General features: G+C 43.3%; 1 protein-coding gene across 1 annotated transcript; it reads left to right on the forward strand.

The window, feature by feature from the left end:
* The first annotated feature begins 3,102 nt into the window (after positions 1-3,102).
* Positions 3,103-19,415, forward strand: LOC125623109 (C-type lectin domain family 5 member A-like). Its single transcript, XM_048821940.2, has 7 exons — positions 3,103-3,315; positions 6,025-6,122; positions 8,835-8,903; positions 12,668-12,736; positions 12,858-12,994; positions 14,851-14,960; positions 16,156-19,415. Exons 2-7 carry the CDS (start codon positions 6,032-6,034, stop codon positions 16,268-16,270), a joined length of 591 nt encoding a protein of 196 aa, XP_048677897.1. The 5' UTR covers positions 3,103-3,315; positions 6,025-6,031; the 3' UTR covers positions 16,271-19,415.
* Positions 19,416-22,407: the final 2,992 nt, after the last annotated feature.

Genomic DNA, 22,407 nt, shown 5'->3' on the forward strand with positions numbered 1-22,407 from the left:
GGGCAGGGTCTCCCTTACTTCAGTTTTCTGGTCTTTCAAATCTTACAGCACACCTTCAAACTCCAATCCTCTCTCCTTCTCCCCTGACTACCTGAAGCAGGGGGGTTTTATTGGGTTCCTGACTGGGCTTAATTGATTACAGGTGCTCCAATTAACCTGTAGCAACCCTCCCTAGTCTACAGGGAACCATGCCTTAATTAGCCTAGGGCTTATATATTTCCCATTGACCACTCTACCACTGCTGCCTGGCCCTTCTATATCACAGTAGACAGACCCTGAGTTCCTTACAGGGAATGTAAATGGATTCATTGTGGTGGTGAATTTAATTGATTGGATCAAAAACAGAGAAGTCTTCTCCTGTAATTGATTCTGCCTTCAGATTTTGCCTGCAGTGTTTGTTATTCCTGGCAGCATCTATTTCATTTCCATTCCAGATACTGGTTCCAGGCCAGCTCAAGTGAAGATTACATTAATTGCAATCTGGATGTTTATATATCAGTCAAGTCTCTGGTTTACCATCTGGTTCAGCATCTTCTGCTACCTGAAGATAACCAGTTTCACCCATTTCCTCTTCCTCTGGCTAAGGTTGGTGCTGTGGCTGCTCCTGAGATCCCAGCTGGAGTCCTTGTTCTTCACAGTGCCATTATCTTGATGTGTTTATAACAGTTTTCTCCTCCACACAACTGAACATCTCACTGGAAATATCACTGGAAAAATAATGAGAAAATCATTGATATCTGTTTACTTTTTTTTCAGTAGTCTGAAATCTTTCTTCCTCTTTGTGATATTCCTGGTTTTAATCATCTCTCTTTGGAGACACATCAGGCACATGTAACATAGTATATCCAGCTTAAGCAACCCCAATACTGAGGTCCATGCCGGAGCTGTTAGAGCTCTGATCTCCTTCCTTATCTTCTATGTGTTATATTTTGTGGCTAGTGTTGTCTCAATGATAATGGTTGCTGTAGTCAAAATTCCAGTCAAAACTCCAGGATATGGATGATTTGTGAAATCGTGATGGACCTATATCTCTGTGGATGCTGTTGTTCTCACTCTCGTCAATCCCAAATTGAAAGAGGCATCAGTGAGACTTCTCCACTGGGCTAAGTGCTATCTGAGACAAGAGACTTGATAAACTTCATCACAAGACTCCCATGGAAAGAACTTTTCTCTAGAGCTAGTGCGGAAATGGAATTTCCAGTCCATGAGAAATAATTACAAAATTGTATTTATTTATTATTTTATATACTTAAAGACTGAATAAATTGGACCCCATGTGGCAAAATATTTTAATTTCCTTTGGACTGTTTTGAGTTTGTTTGAGGAGCCCTGAAGAAAGGGAAAGCCGAGGCAGGTGGCTGTAGATCAACCTTTGGCCATGAAGGGGTAGTCTGGTGGCGGCCAACCACGCTACAAGTCTTGTTGCCATTTTTGTGTTTTACAATTACATTTTCCTATTTTTAAAAATGTTTTTCTTGCTTCTTTTGCTGTGTGAAAGAATCACAACAAATAAGAAACAGTGAAACTGACTGTAAACAAAGAGCAGTCAAATGCACAAAGTAAAGAAACTGGAGTGAAGGAAGGAAAAAAATGTTAATCTCTTTCAGTCATAGCAGCATTATTTGATAGAATAGAAACAATAATAGGTGAAAAAATCAGTCAGAATTGTGAATTTTGATTTGATAGTATCTCTAAAGTTATGGTTTGTTAAAAATCTAGATGCATAATTTCAAATTTACACATTTTCTTACAGAAGCTTCCAAATAAATCATCCAATCTTTCAAAGTGCTGAGCACTCAGCAGCTCCAACTGACCAAAACGGGTATGTCTCAGTGCTTAAAGTGTGCCAGGACTTGCCAGGGCTGATTCTAGGCGTGGCAGTTCATAGCCCCAGCACCTCTGGGTTTGCATCAGTTATGAAAGTAAAACAATTGCTTGAGCCCCAGCACCTCTTTCATTACAAATTAAGCACTTGAGTAGTACGTCTACACTGCAATTAAAAGCCCATGGCTGGCCTGTGCTAGCTGATTCGGTTTCTCAGGTCTTGGGTTAAGGGGTTGTTTAATTGCTGTGTAGCTGTTCAGGCTCAGGCTGGAGCCAAGGATCCAGGACCCTGAAAAATTCCCAATTAACTTTATTCTTTTGCCCTCCTTGGGTTGTTCCTTTGACTTTAAAGTCGGTTAGATTCATTTTTGAGTAATTCATTGTGATTTTTGCTTGACTATTGGTAACAGCAAAATTTATAAACTGTTATTGTCCCCTGTAGAACACGAGGGTTAACACATTCATTACTACAAGCTGTGGGCTTCTTAAAATATGAGAGGAAGGAAGGAGCCAGGGGTTAGAGCATTAGTCAGAGACCTGAGTTCAATTCCCTGCTCTGTCACAGGCTTCCTGTGTAAACTGCGGCAAGTCACTTTGGCTCAGATCCACAAAGGTATTTAGGCCCCTAACTTTCATTGACTTCAATGGAAGTTAGCAAGCTAAATAACTTTGTGGATTTGGGCATTAGCTTTGCTGCACCTTAGTTCCCCATCTGTAAAATGGGGATAATGGCACTTTCCTACCTCACATGGGTGTTATGAGGATAAACCCATTACAGATTGTAAGGTGCTCAGGCACTACAGTGACGGGGTATACATGTACCTTCGATAGAGCAACACACAAAGTGGCAGTGCCCTCCTGCTCAGCCCTCATTAGTTCCAGAGGTCCCTCAAGCCCTTCTTCCAAAGAGCAGTTTAAAAGAGAAACTTGGGGAATTTCCCTATAGACAAACAGCAGATAAGGTAAACGCTTACTTAGGCTAATCATGTGGCTGCTGATCTACAAAAGTTTTCAGCATCATTTTAAGTGTCCCATTAAACTTCTCAAGCTACCCTTTAGTCTGGGAGTGACAGGGAATGACCAGAAATGTTGAACCCCACATTTCTCTCTTAGTGTGGGCAGATATAAAGTATTGTGCTCTCTTCTCCTTGATTAAATCACTTGAGAAATTAAACCATCATTGTGTTGTCTCAGCTCTTTAGCTGTTGTGAAGGCATGATGTGTTTCCTAACCTCAAGCTATTTAGAAGAGCACCCATCCTGTGAAATGATACAAAAGAGGAAGCCTTCATAGACACTGATTCTCTTCTGAGAGACAGAGAGAGAGAGGCACATACACAAAAGGAACCACAGCGTGATTGCCAAGGAAGCCAAGAAATATAAAAAATTGTGATCAAGACCCAAAGGACACATACTGTTAATTCCTTTCCACAGCATCCATTCCAGACCGAGATATGATGGAAAAAGATTTTTGAACTATCCCCTCAGTGTGGTGAGCTCTTTCTGAGAAGTACTTCTGTTCCATTTTATTTGTGTAGCTTGCTTCCTGTAATTCTCCTGCCTTTTATGACTATAATGGTTTCCTGGGATTGCAAAGATTTCAGTGGGCTGGAATAAGCAAGATTCACAGTCTCTTAATTGTGAGAGACTCCAATTGGTGTTTCTAATTGAGGAGCATGGAGGGTATATATAGAACTGGGCGTAGGATACAAGTTTGTAGATGACCTGGGAGATGTGACTGCTCAGAATGGTGTGTGCTGCTGTCTTCATGGGGCTGAAGGGTCCAGAGTAAGGCAGGGGAGTGGCACTTTCTCCAACAGGCTGATTTTTAAAAAAACAAGGTTTGTTTTTTTTATTCCAATCTATTGAAAAAAAATGTTAAAGTTCTGGGTTTTTTAATGAAATATTCCCCATCACATACCATCTCCTTTCATCATTATATAGATGCTGTCTGCTTTTGCAAACTGTCCTGGAAGGATTCAGTCAATGAAAGTTAAGGGCCTAAATACTGTTGTGGATCTGAGCCTAAGTGACTTCCTCAGTTTACACAGGAAGCCTGTGACAGAGCAGGGAATTGAATCCAGGTCTCTTACTAGTGGTATCCCAGGTATAATAACTGTTTGGCTGCATTACATGATTAATATGCAAGAACTACCTTATTCAATTTAAAGGGATGTATGTTAGTTGCCCTAGTTATTGCATTGGAATCGCACCTTTGTTAATACCCAGTGGAATTTATCTGTAGAGATTCAGTCATTGTGAATAGATTATCTACTTTATTGTACCGGTACTAAAATTTGAATAGACATTTTGAGCCAAATTCAGGTCTTGTGCAACTTCAGTGAAGTTTAGTTGTTACATTACAGATTAATTTGGCACACTCTGATTAAATAATTTGTCTCTCTCTGTACCTAAATGTTACTTGAATATCTGAGCACCTACCAAGTATTTACAACAGGAATAACAAGAACAATCTCTCTCTCTTCCTTCCTTCCTAACCTGTGAGAGAAACAGCTTGATTAGTTTATTGGGGTGTGTAAAGAACTTTTTTGGGGGGGGGGGGTGAATGAAGTTGAAGGAGTTAGTTTTGCATTTAGTTCTGATTGAGGTGAGTCCATGGTTATATTTCTCATGGGAGTGAGTTTCATAGTTTACACCCAGCTTTTGTGAAAGTCCTCTCTCCTGCATCCACAATCCTCCCCGTCTTAGTCAACAGTTTTATTGTTCCAGTGGAACGTAGCTGGTGAGGGAGGTCATAGTTGTGGAGGAAGATGTGCTCTGGGAGGTCTTTTCCAATCTAGGAATTTATTTCCTAAAATTTTCTACTGTTGCTAACCACTTGTTTCAGCTTCACCAGTGGAGGCAGTCATAGGAGTTTTACTGTAGGCAAGGTACCCACAGCTACTAACATTTAAACCACTGTCATCTAGACCTGCTGTGAGCAGGGTCAAATGGCATGGTGATGAAAATGCTAGCAACTGCCAGGAACCCTGTCTACTCCAGCAGTCCCACAATGGCTGTGACTGGTAGAGCTGAAACAGTGATAACACCAGTGGGAAATTTTAGAAAAAAAATCCTAATATAAGCACAGCCACAGGGACCTAGGGCTTGTCCCATTGAGGGCTATGAATATAAGGACAGAACATTGAACTGGACTCTGTAGTCACTGGAGAGTACAGAGAACCAGTGTGATATGTTCATGCCAATCTGTGTTACTAAGCAGATGAGCAGCAGCATTCTGTGGGAGCTGGAGCTTTCTCACGTGGGCTGCTTCATTCCTCAATATAATGAGTTGCAATCATAAAGCCTGGAGGTTACAAATATGTAGATCACTGTGACCAGGTACATCTCATAGACTGAGACACAATCTTTTGGCCAGTTGCAGATTCAAATGAATACTGTTTTGGCCTCCGTGGCAATTTGCTCATTCAATAGACTGAAGAGTCTCAGTTTGTAGTGTTGTTGTAGCCATGTTGGTCCTAGGATACTGGAGAGACAAGGTGGGTGAGGTAATATCTTTTATTGGACCAACTTCTGCTGGTGAGAGAGACAAGCTTATGAGCTGCACAGAGATCTTAAGAGTCTGAGGGCAGATACCATCAAGAGTGGAATTGTTAATACAGGAAGCAAATAGTTCACTCGAGATCTCCATTAAAATGTCAACTGATACCATTTATTAAGTTACCAGGGTATGTCAGTTATTGCAGTTATTTCCAATTCTAAGTCCACCACCGTTGTTGGCAAGTGTTGGTTTTATAATGGTGACTGAAATTACTGTATGAGGTAATCGTTTTCAGAGAATCTAAGTTCATCCATATTGGGGAGACCTGATTTCAGTTGTGATCCGTTCTGTTATTGCATACTACTTTTGCAATGTAGCTATACCTGCAGGTGCTGCCAACCTAATAATCAGTTGAATGTTAGAATCTTCTTCCAAGGACAGTAGTTTGTTAAACCAGACAGCAGTGACGCAGATAGCTTTAGTCTGACTGGAAGAAGGAATGAAGGGACTAACTGAAAATAAAACAAACTAGTACTTTACTAGTACAAACTTTACTAGTAAATGATGGCACCCATTCTATTTCATGACAAGCTGCCATAGATCCATGTGTGCTCAGATATCATTGAGATGAGTGCAGATCCCAGGAGGCAATGGAGAACACTTGCAAAGTGGTAAATGGTGTCATTTTAAACTTTTCAGGGCTAAAATGCAGAATAATATGAACTGGCAGCTGGTGATTCCTGGCTTGATCATCGTGGCCATTAAACTTGCAGGAACGCCCCTGTTCATGGTATATTGTGAGTATCAGTCAATATTTGTTATTTCTCAAGTGGAATTTACATTCTCTGGGATCTTGTAATTAAATCTCACTGCCTCAGGCAAGGCCCATGTAAATCCCACAGGGTGGCATTCAACAAGATTATCCATACTACTGTTACTACCTTTGCCATCTCCAGGGTGGACAACTGTGCATTGGACTATGCTTGAAAACAACTCATATCCTTCAGCTAGTGCAGAACTTGGTTGCCTGTCTAAATGACAGACTGATGTGAACACACAATGCCTGTGTTCTGTGCCTTACACTGGTTTCCCTTCCCCGCCCAGCTGCAATTCAAGATGTTGATGATTATCTATAAATCCATAAGTGGCCAGGGACTTCACTATCTTGGATATCTCTTCTTCCCATATACCTTTAAATGCTCTTGTTGACTATCTCTATGGCTGAACTCTAGGAAGGGAGGGATGTGGCATTTTAATGGCGGGCTCTGAGTCCTAGTACTCGCTACCATTGCTTACATTCTGCTATTTTTAACACAGTGCAAGACACATCTGGCCAATCTGTCTTTTTAGCCTGCAAATGGGTTTTGCCAATGGTGTGAAGATGAGAGTAGCTGCTCTGTGGTGCTTGTGACCATATTTTGCAATTGGTATTGATTATTTACATCTTTATACCTACCTGGAGAGATTCCCAGACAAAAGACTTCGGTAAAATGGAGTTAAAGCCAAGAAAAAAATCCATAACTTACAGGAAAACATGTAAGATAACATTGTGGTTCTCAAAACCTAAACATTTAAGAGACAGAAAATTCAAGATAATATTAAACTTTAAAAAGTGTTTGAAAGTATGGGAATTGACAGTTAAGATAGGGTTTGGTATTGGTATTGCATAGGGCATAGAGACCACACTCAGGGATCGGGGCCCATTGTGCTAGGTAGTGTCAAACATACAGCAAAAAAGAGCCTTCCCCTAAGAGCTAGCAACCTAAGTACAAGACAAGAGATAGCAGGTGGCTACAACCAATAGATGGGGAGGGGGAGCACAAGGCAACAGCGAGATGTCTCTCACCCATGTGAGCTGCATTGGTCCATACAGTGGCTGGTGTGTAAATTGGCTTATTAGCTGAGGTGCAGACTATCTGCTGTATATGTTTGTATTTCATAATAACTAAATCCTGTCTTATAGTCAAAGGAAGAAGTTTGCTGGAAGGTGCAACTTCCTACCTCAGAGAAGAGAGAACCATCAGTTTCTTTGCTTATACAACTCATACACAAAACACACCCTGACCTATACAGAGGAGATCACCATTTACAAATAATATATCCATATAGTGATGGTAGAAGTGTGAGGGCTGCCCTCTTGGATGACACATTTGAACTGAACCAGGGACCTCCATTATTAAAAGCACAAGCTGCTACCGCTTGAACTAAAAACTCAACTTCCTGTAGCTGGTGGCTGTAACACTCACATCCTTTATGGATTAGTCCACAGGGGTTCCTGTAACACACACTGACCAGTGGGTTACAAAAGTGCTTCCCAATGTTGTTTGATATGTGTGTTATACATCAATATGTATATATATATGTTTGTCATGTATATTTCCCCCATTTGTATGTATTCTACAAAAATTCTTTCTATGATGTTACTTCCCTATAGGCCAAATTGACAAATTACACCCCCACCAACTCCACTGAGACACAGTTAATGCATAAATGGAAAGAAAGGGGGGTGGTTGGCTCAGAAGTGACTAATCTGGCAGGCACATATTCACTTTGTTGCACAACACTGCCACAGTCAGTTTCCTATTTTACTATGAACTGACAATTTCCTAAGGGGTCTATAGCTACCAAAGGAAATGGTTTATGTATGTTTACGGCAAGTGGGAGAGAAAGAAAAGACTGGAGTTTGCAAGCATCTCCATCTAAACCAGTGGAGATGCTCAGTGAATGGCCATCATGTGCTGTGTGCTGATGAACAGGTTCCACTGCCAATGGGAATCCAGTGGTATGGCATGTTTAGAGAACTATAATTATCCCCAAATCTATATGCACCCCCAAGTACGGATTAGGTCTGCCCTTTCCTCAAAGACATTCACGGTTGCTTCCATGATTGTGATGTGAAGTTCATGCTTTGTGGAAACTATAGCATGTGGGACAGGAGCTGAGCCACACATCTTGTAACAGAAAAGCATGATAGCTGGGCAGTCAGCCTTAACATGCACCTTTGTCTGTGCCTGTTCTTTTTCTTAATTTTACTATCTGTGCCTCTCATTGTGCTGAGTTTGCATCTGAACCCATGATTCTTTTGCCTGTACATGTGCCTGCATCACTTCCTATGCTCATAACTCCACCTAAACTTGTTGTCTGTATCTCTGCTTGTGTCCTTGACCTCTTCCCGCTCTCTTTTTGCCTAAATCTCTGCATGGGTCTGATCATTTATCGCTCGATGCTATTTGTTAGAATGTCAGAGGTGCATTACTTCCTCCCCTGAACGCTATATTTTCCCACTGTATTATTTGCCATCCTAAGGCTAAGGGCATGCTCCAGTGTCTTGGGAATGGGAGGCAGTGACAAACTCTTGCTGAGATCCTTGGGGTTCCCAAATGCAATATTAATAATAATAAAGTAAAACAAGAAATGGACAGCCATCCAACAAGTTATCACCACAGGTGCACTTTATATTGAGTATTACAAATCATCTCCCAGAGACCAACAGCTGCGCTTGTGTTCAGTTCCACAGATCTTCCCAACTCTGGGTTTTCAGAGGATACTCAATTCCACAACTGAGGGGAACAGAACAGGTAATGTCCAGGCAGTGAGTTTCTGGGATTTGCTGTGAAATTCTCTGGGGGCAAAAGGGAATTTTGGTTTATGTTCCTGATTCCCCATCACTGATGTCCATTTCTGCAAAGTACCCTATTGGCTGGGATATTTGCCCAGAGAGATACTAATATTTGTGTTTGCGTCCCAGCTGGGGCAGGGGCTGCAGAGGTGGGATTGTCCCTCACTCATCATGGTGGATGGGAAATGGTTAGCAGCATCCACCTGGGATACAAGGTCTTTTCCTGTCTGCCCCTGTGACCTGAACCTTGTTTGCTATAGGTATACCTGTGCTTTTTATGCCTGGATTTGTGTTTGTGCTTTCCTTGAAGCCCTTCCCTGCACTTCTGGCCTATGATTATGCCATTGGTCCAAAGAAGTGACAGTCTTCTGGCCATTCACCATTTTTTGCAGGTCAGGGTTCAATGAGGAGCCCTCTGCTGCCATTCCCAATAATCCCAGCAACCATAATAATGAAATAAAACCTGTCCTTGCTTTGGTTATCTCCAGAGCTTCCTAACCTCTAATTTTTGGCATGTGTGTGTGTGTTCGGGGACTTGGGGAAAATGATGGGCGCAGCAAAGAGGAAAATCTCAGCCTTTTTAATTTTGCATTGTAGACCAGGAAGCTCACTGTGACAGGTTGGATCACAGAAACCCCCTTGGGAACTGCCACCTGATGTGCTGAGACTACCTATGAACCTGTTTTCCCTGTCAGCTGGGGACTTCAGGGCCCTGCCTGGTTGTGCCAGACATGCTAGCCTGCTACAAACACATCTGAACCTCATCCCCCACAAGCTGCAGGCTTAACTGAAAACAGCTTACGAAGTGTTCCTGTCTCCAACACTCAAATACCCAACTCTCAATGGGGTCCAAACCCCAAATAAATCTGTTTTACCCTGTATAAACCTTATACAGGGTAAATTCATAAATTGTTCGCCCTCTATAACACTGATAGAGTGATATGCACAACTGTTTCCCCAAGTATTAATACATACTCTGGGTTAATTAATAAGTAAAAAGTGATTTTATTAAATACAAAAAGTAGGATTTAGGTGGTTCTAAGTAATAACAGACAGAACAAAGTGAATTACCAAGCAAAATAAAATAAAATATGCAAATCTAAGCTTAATACAGTAAGAAAGTGATTACAGATGAAATCTCACCCTCAGAGATGTTCCAGTAAGCTTCTTTTACACATTAGTCTCCTTCTAGTCTGGGTCCAGCAACCACTCATACCCCTGTGGTTACTGTCCTTTGTTCCAGTTTCTTTGGTGGTGCAGAGGCTAACTCTTGAGCCAGCTGAAGACAAAATGGAGGGGTCTCCCAGGACTTTATATAGTTTCTCTCTTCTGGGTGGAAACCCCCCTCTCCTCTTGTATAGAATTACAGCTACAAAATGAAGTTTTGGAGTCACATGGGCAAGTCACATGTCCATGCATGACTCAGAACTTTACAGGCCAAGCTGCACAGCCAGGAAAGCTCAGATGTGAATTGGCTTCTATCAAGGTCTGTTGTCAGCTTAAGTGTTTCTTGTTTGGGCACTTACTGAGAATAGTCTTTTCTCAAGAAGCTGACCAAATGCTTCACTGAGGCTACTTAAAATCAAACAAGTACACAACCAATATTCATAACTTTGAATACAAAAATGATACATGCATACAAATAGGATGAATACACACAGAAGAACATAACCTTTGCAAAGATATGTTACATGGCATATCTGGCATAAAATATCCAGTTATGTCACATTTACATTCTTAAGCATATTTCTATGAAGCATTAAGGGGTGCAACGTCACACTCAACTCCTTCAATTCCTTTCTTTCTGGACTTCCTGATCCCCATCACAATCCACCTCCAGACTAGAGCATCTAGACCACTGTTGAAGGAAAATCTTTTTCCTCACCCACCATGCAGACCATGTCCCTCCCCTCTCTGAATTCCTCCACCTTTCATCCTCTTACCTTCCATAGCAAAACATGCTTCTCATCCTCCCCTTCTAGGCCCTGCACAGCTATGCCCTCATCATCTACCATTCTTCCCCTTGCTCCCTTGGATCCATCGAAGAATCCAACCTCACCGCTAACATCATCTTTTCTCAGGCTTTTCTTTTGCCCTCCACCCAGGCTGGCTTAGGATGCTGAACATGTCCTGACCTGTTTTGTAAATGATCTGTCTTTTTGCTTGTCTGGATATAACTTTTAATGTGGTTGTGCTCAGCCGGGCCAAAACTGACCCTTTACCAGACAGGTGATGAGGTTAGAGAGGTCTGTGTAAGGGAAGACACAGGCTGGGGATGGTCTCCAGGCATGGGGCAGTTTTTTACTGGAAAGAAGACACAGTATTTTGGCCACCCATGCCTGGGGAGCATTCCCTGTCCCAGAATGCCAGCACCTGCAGTGCAAACAGTAGTCCCCTTCATGGCTGCTTGGTCCAGGCCAGGACTTAAGGTGAGCCTGCTCAGCCCAGGCTGTGTTAGCCAATCCATCCGGAAGCAACAGGGTCACAGGCTCTATTTTCGTCCCAGCAGCTCCAACAAAGAAACCCCTTTATATTTATTACAGCTAAGCCCTGTCTCTTCTCTGCAGTGGGGGACACTACATCACAGTCACCTACCTTCTTGTCTTTCAAATCGTTCCTCAAAACTCACTTCTTCCCTGAAACACACTAGCCCACATCAGTAAAATGCTCTCATCCACCCCATAATTAACAAATAAACAAAACCCCACCAAGACAGAACCTTCCTGTGGATCTCCCAGTGCCTGTGTTGTGCTGCCCATCTGTTCAGGTCACAAGATTTCCAGGACAAGAATGGTCTCTCCTGACATGTCTCATAGGGCAGTGTTTTTCAAAGTTTGGGTCATGACCCAGTACTGGGTCGCTGCATGTAAGGAACTGTCGCTCTGGTCAGCACTGCCGACCGGGACATTAAAAGTCCCATCGGCGGTGCTGCCCAGCTAAGGCAGGCTAGTGCCTACCTGTTCCAACACCTGTTCCAAGACCCTGGAAATGGCCAGCAGCGGGTCTGGCTTCTAGGGAGGAGGGCCACAGGGCTCCACGCACTTCCCCCACCCCAAGCACCGGCTCCGCACACCCATTGGCCAGGAACCAGCCAATGGGAGCTCGGGGGACGGTGCCTGCGGGCGAGAGCTGTGCAGAGTTGCTTGCACACCTCCGCCTAGGAGCTGGACCTGCTGCTGGCCACTTCCGGGGTGCAGCCTCTACCCGCGGGCTGCGCCACTGACCGGGAGCTGCCAGAGGTAAGTCTTCACCCCAACCCCATGCCCCAATCCCCTGCCCCAGCCCTGAGCCTCCCCAAACCTAGAACCCCTTCCTTCACCCCAAACCCTTCATCCCCAGCCTCACCCCAGAGCTTGCACCCCCAGCCCAGAGCCCTGAAACCCTCCCACACCCCAATCCCCTGCCCCAGCCCAGAGCCCCCTCCCACACCCTGAACTCCTCATTCCTGGCCCCAAACCACAGCCCTCACCCTCTCACCTCAACCCCCTGCCCCAGCCCTGAGCCCCTCCCACACCCCAAACCCCTCATCCCCAGCTCCAGTGGGTCATGGGAATCAACTATTTTCTTCAACTGGGTCCCCAGAAAAAAAGTTTGAAAACCACTGTCATAGGGCATCTTGCACTTTATAAATCAAGAAGAGCAAATGCTGACCAAACATTTATTGCCAAGTATGTTTTCATAGCATTAAAGATATCAGAGACTAAAAACTAGGTTTGTGTTCAGTTTCACAGATTTTCTCCACTGATGACTCACCAGAGAACTCTAAGTCTTCAACCACTGGGGGAAGAACAGGTAAGATCAGTGCAGTGAGAGTCTGATGTTTGCTGTAAAATGTGATTGGGAGAGAAGAGTTCTTTTCCTGCCAATTACATATTGGTATTTCCCTCTTTCTTTGTGTGTGCCCTTCCTACAGACTGCCCGAACCGGTGGACATTTCAAAGGGGGAAATGCTACTTCTTTTCTGTTCAAGAAAAGACTTGGAATGCCAGTCAAAGAGCATGTTCTGAAGCAAACTCTAGTTTAGTGATCATCAACAGCAAAGAGGAACTGGTGAGAGCTATTGTAGAAAGAGCGTATAATCCTGTGGGAAATGAATCATGGACTCTGCTTCAAAGAGCTTCCCAGCCTGTCTTCTCCATCTCTGAGTTCCCCATGCAAGTTTCCTATCTGCACTCTTCCAAGTTCTCCCCTTCCCTCCTTAGCTACACCCTACCTTAGTACCAACGCAGGGGTTCAGCTTTCTTTGTGCAGGCCCAGATGCATTACCTGCTTCTCTGCTACCTAATTAAAGATACCCTGTTAGGATATAGATATTCAGGCCTGCTGGTAAAGGCCTGTACTCGAAGAATTTAGGTGTAGTCTTATCACTTGGCTAGTTATAGAGGTATAAAAGAAAGAATCAAAATCACTGTCTGCCGGTGTAAGGTCCTTCTCTTACTGTGACAGTCTGAGGCCCTGTTCTTAAGCTAAGGCCTTTGGCTAAGCAGCAGAGGCAGCCATAAGCTGGGAAGCAACCAGTCACATCCTCACATTCCAAACAAGTCACATTGAAAGAAGGTGCTATTGGGCTGTTAGGAATACAATTCTGTCCTGATAGTGCCTATCACCTCCAGAGAAAGGGAAGTGCCTAGAAAATGTAAAAGGAAACTTAGTTTGATAGCATCCTATCTTGCAAGAACTCACTTATCACTAGCTGAGATGTGAAATCCTCACTTCTGTATTGTTTTGTCATTATAGTTCCTACTTTGCTATTGTTTGTCTGTATAATCTCTGTCTGGTTCTGTGATTGTTCCTGTCTGCTGTATAATTAATTTTGCTGGGTGTAAACTAATTAAGGTGGTGGGATATAATTGGTTACATAGTCATGTTACAATACGTTAAGATTGTCGTTTTAGTTAAATTTCAGGAAAATGATTCGTTAAGGTATAGCTAAGCAGAACTCAAGTTTTACTATATAGTCGGCAGTCAATCAGGGAGTGTGTGGGTGGGTGTGGGGAGGGGAAATGGGAACAGGGAATGGGGGTGGGGAAATTGGAATCATGTTTTGCTAAAGGGGGAAATGGGAACAGGGAATGGGGGTAAGGAAATTGGAATCATGTTTTGCTAAGGGCAGGAATGGGAACAGGGACACAGGTGTAAAGCTCTGTGGTGTCAGAGCTGGGAAGGGGGACACTAAGGAAGGAAACTGGAATCATGCTTGCTGGAAGTTCACCCCAATAAACATTGAATTGTTTGCACCTTCGGACTTCGGGTATTGTTGCTCTCTGTTCATGCGAGAAGGACCAGGGAAGGAAGTGGGTGAAGGAATAAGCCCCCTAACACACCCACTCCAGGATTTATGATGCACTACAATGCACAGTTGGCTAGCATGACTACGTGATTTTAATAAGCATGCAGAGAGGCAGGGCCCAGCAATACAACAGCCAGGCCCCCTGTGTCTAAGGTAAGAAGAGCATGGCAACATCACCAGATGTCAAAGTACTTGGCAGGGAGCTGGAGTGGGGAGAGACTGGGGAGAGGCATAAAGCCACAGGTAGGCATTCTGAAATGTGGCCAGATAGCCCACAATGGAAATATGCTGTAATATGCACCTTTCATTTCATAGGGTCCTTTTATGAGACATTGGCAAATCTGTTAGACAAAGCCCTGTGAGAGCATTGTCCTACAGAGAGTTTCCAATGGGGGATGGGATCTAATAGGCTTTGTGCTGGGTTTGCAGCAGGCTACTGGGGATCCCTTGGTCATGTTTGGTTTGTCTAGACTAGGAAAACAGTTTTTGGCTAGGACAATCTGGACAAACCCAAGCAAATCACCCCTAGTGGCACCCCAAATAGATGCTAATGCTATTGAATTGTCTCTGGCCACAGGTGAGAATTCTCAGAACTCACTGTATGCTTCCTTTGCAGGAGTTCCTCCATAATAACACAAAAGCTGAAGATCACTTCATTGGATTGTCAATCAGAGGCGCTGAAGGTAGATGGAAATGGATTGACAACACAGAGTTTAACACAGACATGTACGTTTATTCCTTATTATACCTCCAAGTGTCAATTATTTCCTCTGAGGTATCTGCCACAGGTATACTGTGGAGAAAGGGACAGAACACAGGCTAGGATTTTCCTGTGCCTACAAAAGGGAAGAATAACACAGGCAAAATTGATGCTAAGGTTAAAAAGCTACTCCTTGGGGCATTCTGCTCCAAAAATTAAAAATTCTGTGCATGATATTTTAAAATTCTGCAAATATTATGTGTCAAAATAACACTATATAATCATGCCAGTTTTAATTATTTTGGTAATTTATTTCAAAATACCTGTCAGCAGGTATGTCTGTAACAATACAGACACACACACAAAATCCCCAAGGAGTAGAGTTAAAGAAACCTATATGACAACCCAATTCCTGTTTCTCTGCCCCCTTCCCCCACCCCCAGTGTCCAGCTGCGGGGCCAGAAACCCACAACCCCTCTCCCACAGAGCCCAGCCACGGGGCCTCCCCCCTGCCAATACACCTGAATCCCCTTCTCCCCCAGAACCCACCTACGGGGTACCCCCGTTCCAGATACCCGAATTCTCTCCCCCCAGAGCCCAGCCATAGGGCCCCCACTTACCCAGATACTCACATGTTCTCCTCCCCCAGAGCCCAGCCTCTCCACCAGCCACAGCTCCAACCCTGGCCCTGACTGTATCCCTGCTCCCAGCCACCGCCACAGCCACAGCTCTGGCCCTGACTTCAGCCCTGCTCCTGGCCCTGGCCGTGGCCCCAGTTGCAGCTCTGGCTAGGCCCTGCTCCTGGCCACAACTCTGGCTGTGACCCTGGCCGTGACTCCTAGGGAGTGTGGACAGATTTTTCCATTACCCGGGGGAAGGGAGAGGGGGAGGGATGGGAGGGGAACAGAAAAAAATTGGGGACCACTGGTCTAGAGAGTGAGAATCTCCCAGGCTATCCTATAGAACTGGATAAAGAACTCACTGTATTTGTGTGTGCATCAGAGGGAGATTTGGATAGTAAACTGAGGAGTGTGTGTGTGTGAGAAATGTGGAGATTGAGGGAGGTGTCAATATGAAGTGGCTTCCATCACTCATCAGGAATCTTCTGACTAGAAGGTGAAATACCTTAGTCTATCCTTGGGTTTATTGCATGAACTTTGGATAAATCTGAATAATAGGAATGAATACCCTGATTCTCATCTCTTTCTCTTCTCCACACAGATTTATTATAGGTTTGAATAGTGACACCTCTGATTGTGCTGTAATCGGATTAACTGTCGTGGGTACTATATCTTGTTCTGTACCAAACCGTTGGATCTGTGAAAAGAAAGCATAACAGCTCCCGTGGACAGAGGAAGACTCTGGGGCTGGCACACAGAGGCTAACTGGAACTTGGGTGGCATGGTTTAGTGGTTAGAGCAAGTCACTTGGAGTCAGGAGACAGGTTTTCTTCTATACTGTATTGGCTGAAAGGCCTTGGGATAGTTACTTTGGCTTTTTGTGCCTCAGTTTTCCCATCTGTAGACAAAGAATAATAGTATCCACTTTTGTAAAGTATATCCTCAGATGACATGCACTATGGTGGTGCCACGTACTGATGTTAATGCCCATATAATGCTGTATTCACACAAACTACCATAAACTTGCATAGAGGCTAATTCTCTCTCTTATGCACACATGCAGCCAGGGACAAACTTACCATTGACATAAGAATTCTTGAATTAAAATAAGCATGACAGATAAAATTGGAGGCTGAAGAAGATAAAAGTGGTGTTGGAAATGACAATGGTTAAAAACACTGTTATGAAGCAAGGTGTGGGGGCAGACCAAGATCTGTGCACCTGGAAGACCCTGTTCAAACCAAGAACATTAGAATTCTTGGAACTCTTGAGAACAGCACAATTTTTCTGGAAGCCCTTGTTAAAAGCAATATAGCAGCTCAGCTATATTTAGCATTTTGGTAGAGCTTGATGGGCCTGATTCTGTGCTCACTTTCACAGGAATAACTTCAAAAATGTCTATGGAGTTACACCAGTTCAAAATCAACCTGGCACCAGGAGTGAAACCTTGACCCCACTGAGTCAATAGCAAAACTCTCACTGACTTCAACAGGGTGAGGATTTCACCCCAATCATGTGAGAAATGCAGAAACATTAGCTAATTAAAGAGAACAAAAAGAAAAGGAGTACTTGTGGCACCTTAGAGACTAACCAATTTATTTGAGCATAAGCTTTCGTGAGCTACAGCTCACTTCAGTTTCCTGTAGGTTGAACATTGTTGTTACTGGCCACCGCAATGAAATACATGGAAGGTACACTACAAAGGGAAATACAATGCTTGTCACACTTCCTGTGATGTGTAAAACAGAAGATTTTTAATAGCAGCAGCTGTGGTGGGGAGCTAAGATCCTATTATAGATGGCACGAACTGTTAACATTTCTGGACTTAAGCCTGGTGATGCAACAGGGAAGTCAATGGATATTGTAAAAAAGATATGCAGTGTTGTTACAGCCGTGTCAGTCTAAGGCTATTAGAGAGACAATGTGGGTGAGATAATATCTTCTTTTATTGGACCAACTTCTGTTGGTGAGTGAGACAAGCTTTTGAGTTTAAATAGAGCTCTTCCTCAGATTACCTGAAGAAGAGCTCTGTTTAAGCTTGAAAACTTGTATCTCTCACCAACAGACGTTGGTCCACTAAAAGATATTACCTCATTGTAAAGAAGAGTTTCTTTGACAGAGCATTTCCATCTCAGTCTATTGCAGGCAAAACTCTGAAAAATTTATCCTGAAATAAACCACTTTGTTTTGAGGGTAAATTTAGCAGTGCAACTGCTGGAGATTATCACTGAGGAGACTGTGAGGTGAACGCTCCCAATCCATACTTTTGGACAACTAAACCATACTTATATTCAAGACTACCCTAAAAAGCTACCCTCTCTTTTAAGGGATGACATCAAACTATTCCTCAGTTGTACTAAGTACAGCTCAGCTCCACTTCTATTAAAAGACCCCCTCAATTAAGCAACCAAATGTCAATCCCTTCAGTGGTTACTTAAAACAGGTTTCACTATATATTTCATATATCCAGATTCTTGGTAGAGTGACCAGACAGCAAATGTGAAAAATCTGGATGGGGGTGGGGGAGTAATAGGAGCCTATATAAGAAAAAGACCTAAAAATTGGGACTGTCTCTATAAAATTGGGACATCTGGTCACCCTAATTCTTGGTCCAATTTGTGCTGAAGATAGAGCCCTTACTGGGTTTCATCACCACTATATTGACCCATTATCCTGAAGGATTGCTAACTGAAATTTGAGATTTGCCTTTTATTGTAATGTAAGTATAAGGTTACCAATAAGAGTGCTGTTGTCTTGCTATGCTTTTAGATTATTTGATTTATACTGTATCTTCAATTGTATCTAATCTAATCCATTCTATTTATATCACATGCATAGCCACAGTATGTAACCATCTATTGTCATCTACAAATAGCAGGTGGATTTTCTGCAATATTCTGAAATCCTCAGTCTCCTCTGTTTTCCCTTTTTTATTGTGATCCCACATGTGTTAGTGAGGTTTAAGCTTTATATATTACTGCAAATACTGAACTAAATAACATGTCACTATGAATTTCTGCATATGCATACTGTGACGGGATAAGGCCAGATGGCTTAGAAAAGTAGGGGGAGATAAATATATTAGCTCCAGGCTAAACAAATCCCTGGTACCCGGATAAGTTAAATGGCAGCTGCTCCAGGTCAGTTAAGACACCTGGGGCCAATTAAGAACTTTCCAGAAGGCAGGGAGAATGCTAGGTTGATTGGAACACCTGAAGCCAATCAGGGGCTGGCTGAAACTAGTTAAAAGCCTCCCAGTTAGTCAGGTGGGTGTGCATGTCAGGAGCTGTGGGAGGAAGTTGTGCTGTTGGAGAGACTGAGCAGTACACACCATATCAGGCACAAGGAAGGAGGCCCTAAGGTAAGGGCGAAGTGTAGCTTGAGGAAGGTGGGGGCTGCTGTGGGGAAGTAGCCCAGGGAATTGTACATGTCATGTTTCTAAAAGGTCAGTGACCATAGCTGATACTATTAGGGTCCCTGGGATGGAGCCTGGAGTAGAGGGTGGGCCTGGGCTCCCCCACTTTGCCCCCCCTCCCAAATTTATCACTGAGACTGGGAGACAACAGAGAATGTGCAAGGGAGGATAGCTTCTCCTCACCTCCCTCGCTGGCTTATGATGAAAATAGCTCAGTAGACTGTGACCCTTGTCTCTAGAGAGAGACGGGTTACATGGAGGGTCACAGTGAGCCTCTGAGGCTAGTAAAATCCGCTAGGAAATGCAGGACCCACAGAGACAAGGACAGAGCTTTGTCACAATACATATATGAAGCTTAATACTGAAGAAACCACAATCAATGACTGTGTATGAAAAATATGGCTTTTATGAATTTACAATATTAAAAACAATGTTTATCTTTAAAATACTGTGTTCATGAGCATGTCTTCCTGTCACCCACTCTGAATGCCTCATCTGGCAGTGTTGCCTGGGACTTTCCTCTGAAAATGGTTTTTAGGTGCAGCATTTCAAGAGGCAACCCCAGAGAAAGTGATGCCTTTTTCTGCTCTTGGAATTAGCTTACCCAATGGTGGAGAAGATTTACTAAGCAGCTGCTCCCTATGTGTACATACTCACCACATTATCAAAGCCAAAACTCAGTCTGGGAGTCTTGTGAGATCTTCAAACAGCAGGTCTCAGGTGAGCCAAGACAGTGTCTTTCCCCAAAGTCAGCCTTCCTGTGACCTAAAGATATGCTCTGTATCCTACTCCTAATTCATTAAACCAGTCATCCCACATGGATTTATGTTGGATTCAAAACAGGGACCTGGAAATGGGAGGCTTCCTATCCCATTCCTCCATCTTCCTGTGCTAGGGCTGTAGCCCAGATCTGTTCACCCCTAGTCAGGAATGTGTCCCCAAGGTAAGGGACCCTCACCTCTGGGGAGTTAGCAAGCATGCTCTAAACTGTTATGGCCAATGGTTAAGGCATTTTTTTTTCTCCCTTGAAGGCACAGATGCATGTTTTTAACCTTTTAACACAACTTTTTGTCTGAAAATGTCCTTTGTTTTGGGGGAGTGGTTTTTAAGAGCAGTTCAGTGACACTAGGATGCACATGAATGACTTTGGAGAAGCTCTGTCCTGGCCCATCTGCCTCTTGGAAGCTCTGACCTGGACATTTCTATTTTTGCCCTGTTAATGGTGACAACAAACAAAATGAATGCCACCCCTATCTCCATCTCAATTCTACTTTCTAAGCCATGCACACTGTTGCTGGACTGGAGTCCTCATATGAAGGCAATACAGTCAGGAATGTTTGCAGTGCACCACTGTGCTTCTGCAAAATGCAGAGAGCATCTAATAATCCCACATAGGATTTACATTTGCAAAACACTGAGGGCCAAATTCTGCTATCCTTACATAACATGTGGGGGCGGGGGGGTTACCGCAGTGGTTTGAGCATTGGCCTGCTAAACCCAGGGTTGCGAGTTCAATCCTTGAGGGGGCCATTTAGGGATCTGGGGCAAAAACTGGGGATTGGTCCTGCTTTGAGCAGGGGGTTGGACTAGATGATCTCCTGAGGTCCCTTCCAACCCTGATATTCTATGATTCTAGTACCTTGCTCCTTAAACAGTCCCACTGATCTCAGTGGCTACTCACAGAATAAGGTTCTGTGTGAATAGGGATACAACCTACCCATAACTATTTAATCTTCTAAACTACCTAAGTAACTATTAGCCCCATGAGGAAAGTGAGACACAGAGTGGTTATGTAACCTACTTGGAAGTGTGGTCCACTGGATTAAATATGTGGGACTGAGAGTCAGAAATGTGAAGTCAGATCCTCAGCTAATGGGAAACAGGATTGCTTCATTGACTACAATGGAGTCAATTAACTCTAGCTGAGGCTCTGGCCCCTAGTTCTTTATCCTAATTCCATAACTACTACTTTGTGTGATCTTGGCCAAGTCACTTAATTTATCTATGCCTGCCTTGAATGCACAATGGGAATAATGCTATTTAGTCTGTAATCATTAGTCTGTAAAATACCGCAGAGCTAGGAAAAGTACTCAAGAGCTTCTTGCTCCCAGAACCGACTCAAGCCACTATTTCTCCCTCTGTAGCCAGGATTTCTCATAACAGACATACCCTGGGAGCTTCCAAGGCATCTTTTTAGATATGGCATTGAAAAAAAATTACAAGAATTCTCAAAAAGCAATGCTCCTCTAGTTGTCCAAACACTACTGTCTCCAAAATACCATGTTTGATTCCCCTCCAACTTTACTCCTCTGACTGGGGACTACACATGGGAAACTTCTACTGGATTGGTTGTGTTTTGTTGACATTAGGGCAGAGGTTTAAAATCAGGTATTTAATGGAAAGTGAGTCTCTTAATTATGGAGAAAAGCTATTGCCTTTCCTTTCTTTGAACAAATATTAGGTGAGGTGAGTAATCCCTTCATAAAAATCTCTCCTTGTTAGGAACTTCTGCTGGTCTAGTAACCAAACCTCCATCTTCTATCTTGCTTAATCACCCTGTGGCAACACTTCTCTGATTTTGAGCATGAGCTTTCGAAAGCTCATGCTCAAATAAATTGGTTAGTCTCTAAGGTGCCACAAGTCCTCCTTTTTTTTTTTTCATAGATTCATAGATATTTAGGCCAGAAGGGACCATTATGATCATCTAGTCTGACCTCCTGCACAATGCAGGCCACAGAATTTCACCCACCACTCCTAAAAAAGACCTCACACCTATATCTGTGCTATTGAAGTCCTCAAATTGTAGTTTGAAGACCTCAAGGAGCAGAGAATCCTCCAGCAAGTGACCCGTGCCCCATGCTACAGAGGAAGGCGAAAAACCTCCAGGGCCTTCCAATCTGCCCTGGAGGAAAATTCCTTCCCCACCCCAAATATGGCGATCAGCTAAACCCTGAGCATATGGGCAAGATTCATCAGCCAGATACTATAGAAAATTCTTTCCCGGGTAACTTGGATCTTACCCCATCTAAAAACCCATCACAGGCCATTGGGCCTATTTACCATGAATATTTAATTACCAAAACCATGTTATCCCATCATACCATCTCCTCCATAAACTTATCGAGTTTAATCTTAAAGCAAGATAGATCTTTTGCCCCCACTACTTCCCTCGGAAGGCTATTCCAAAACTTCACTCCTCTGATGGTTAGAAACCTTCGTCTAATTTCTAATCTAAATTTCCTAGTGGCCAGTTTATATCCATTTGTTCTTGTGTCCACATTGGTACTGAGTTTAAATAATTCCTCTCCCTCTCTGGTATTTATCCCTCTGATATATTTATAGAGAGCAATCATATCTCCCCTCAACCTTCTTTTAGTTAGGCTAAACAAGCCAAGCTCCCTGAGTCTCCTTTCATAAGACAAGTTTTCCATTCCTCGG

Source organism: Caretta caretta, chromosome 1, assembly GCF_965140235.1.
Source record: "Caretta caretta isolate rCarCar2 chromosome 1, rCarCar1.hap1, whole genome shotgun sequence".
Lineage (NCBI taxonomy): Eukaryota > Metazoa > Chordata > Testudines > Cheloniidae > Caretta > Caretta caretta.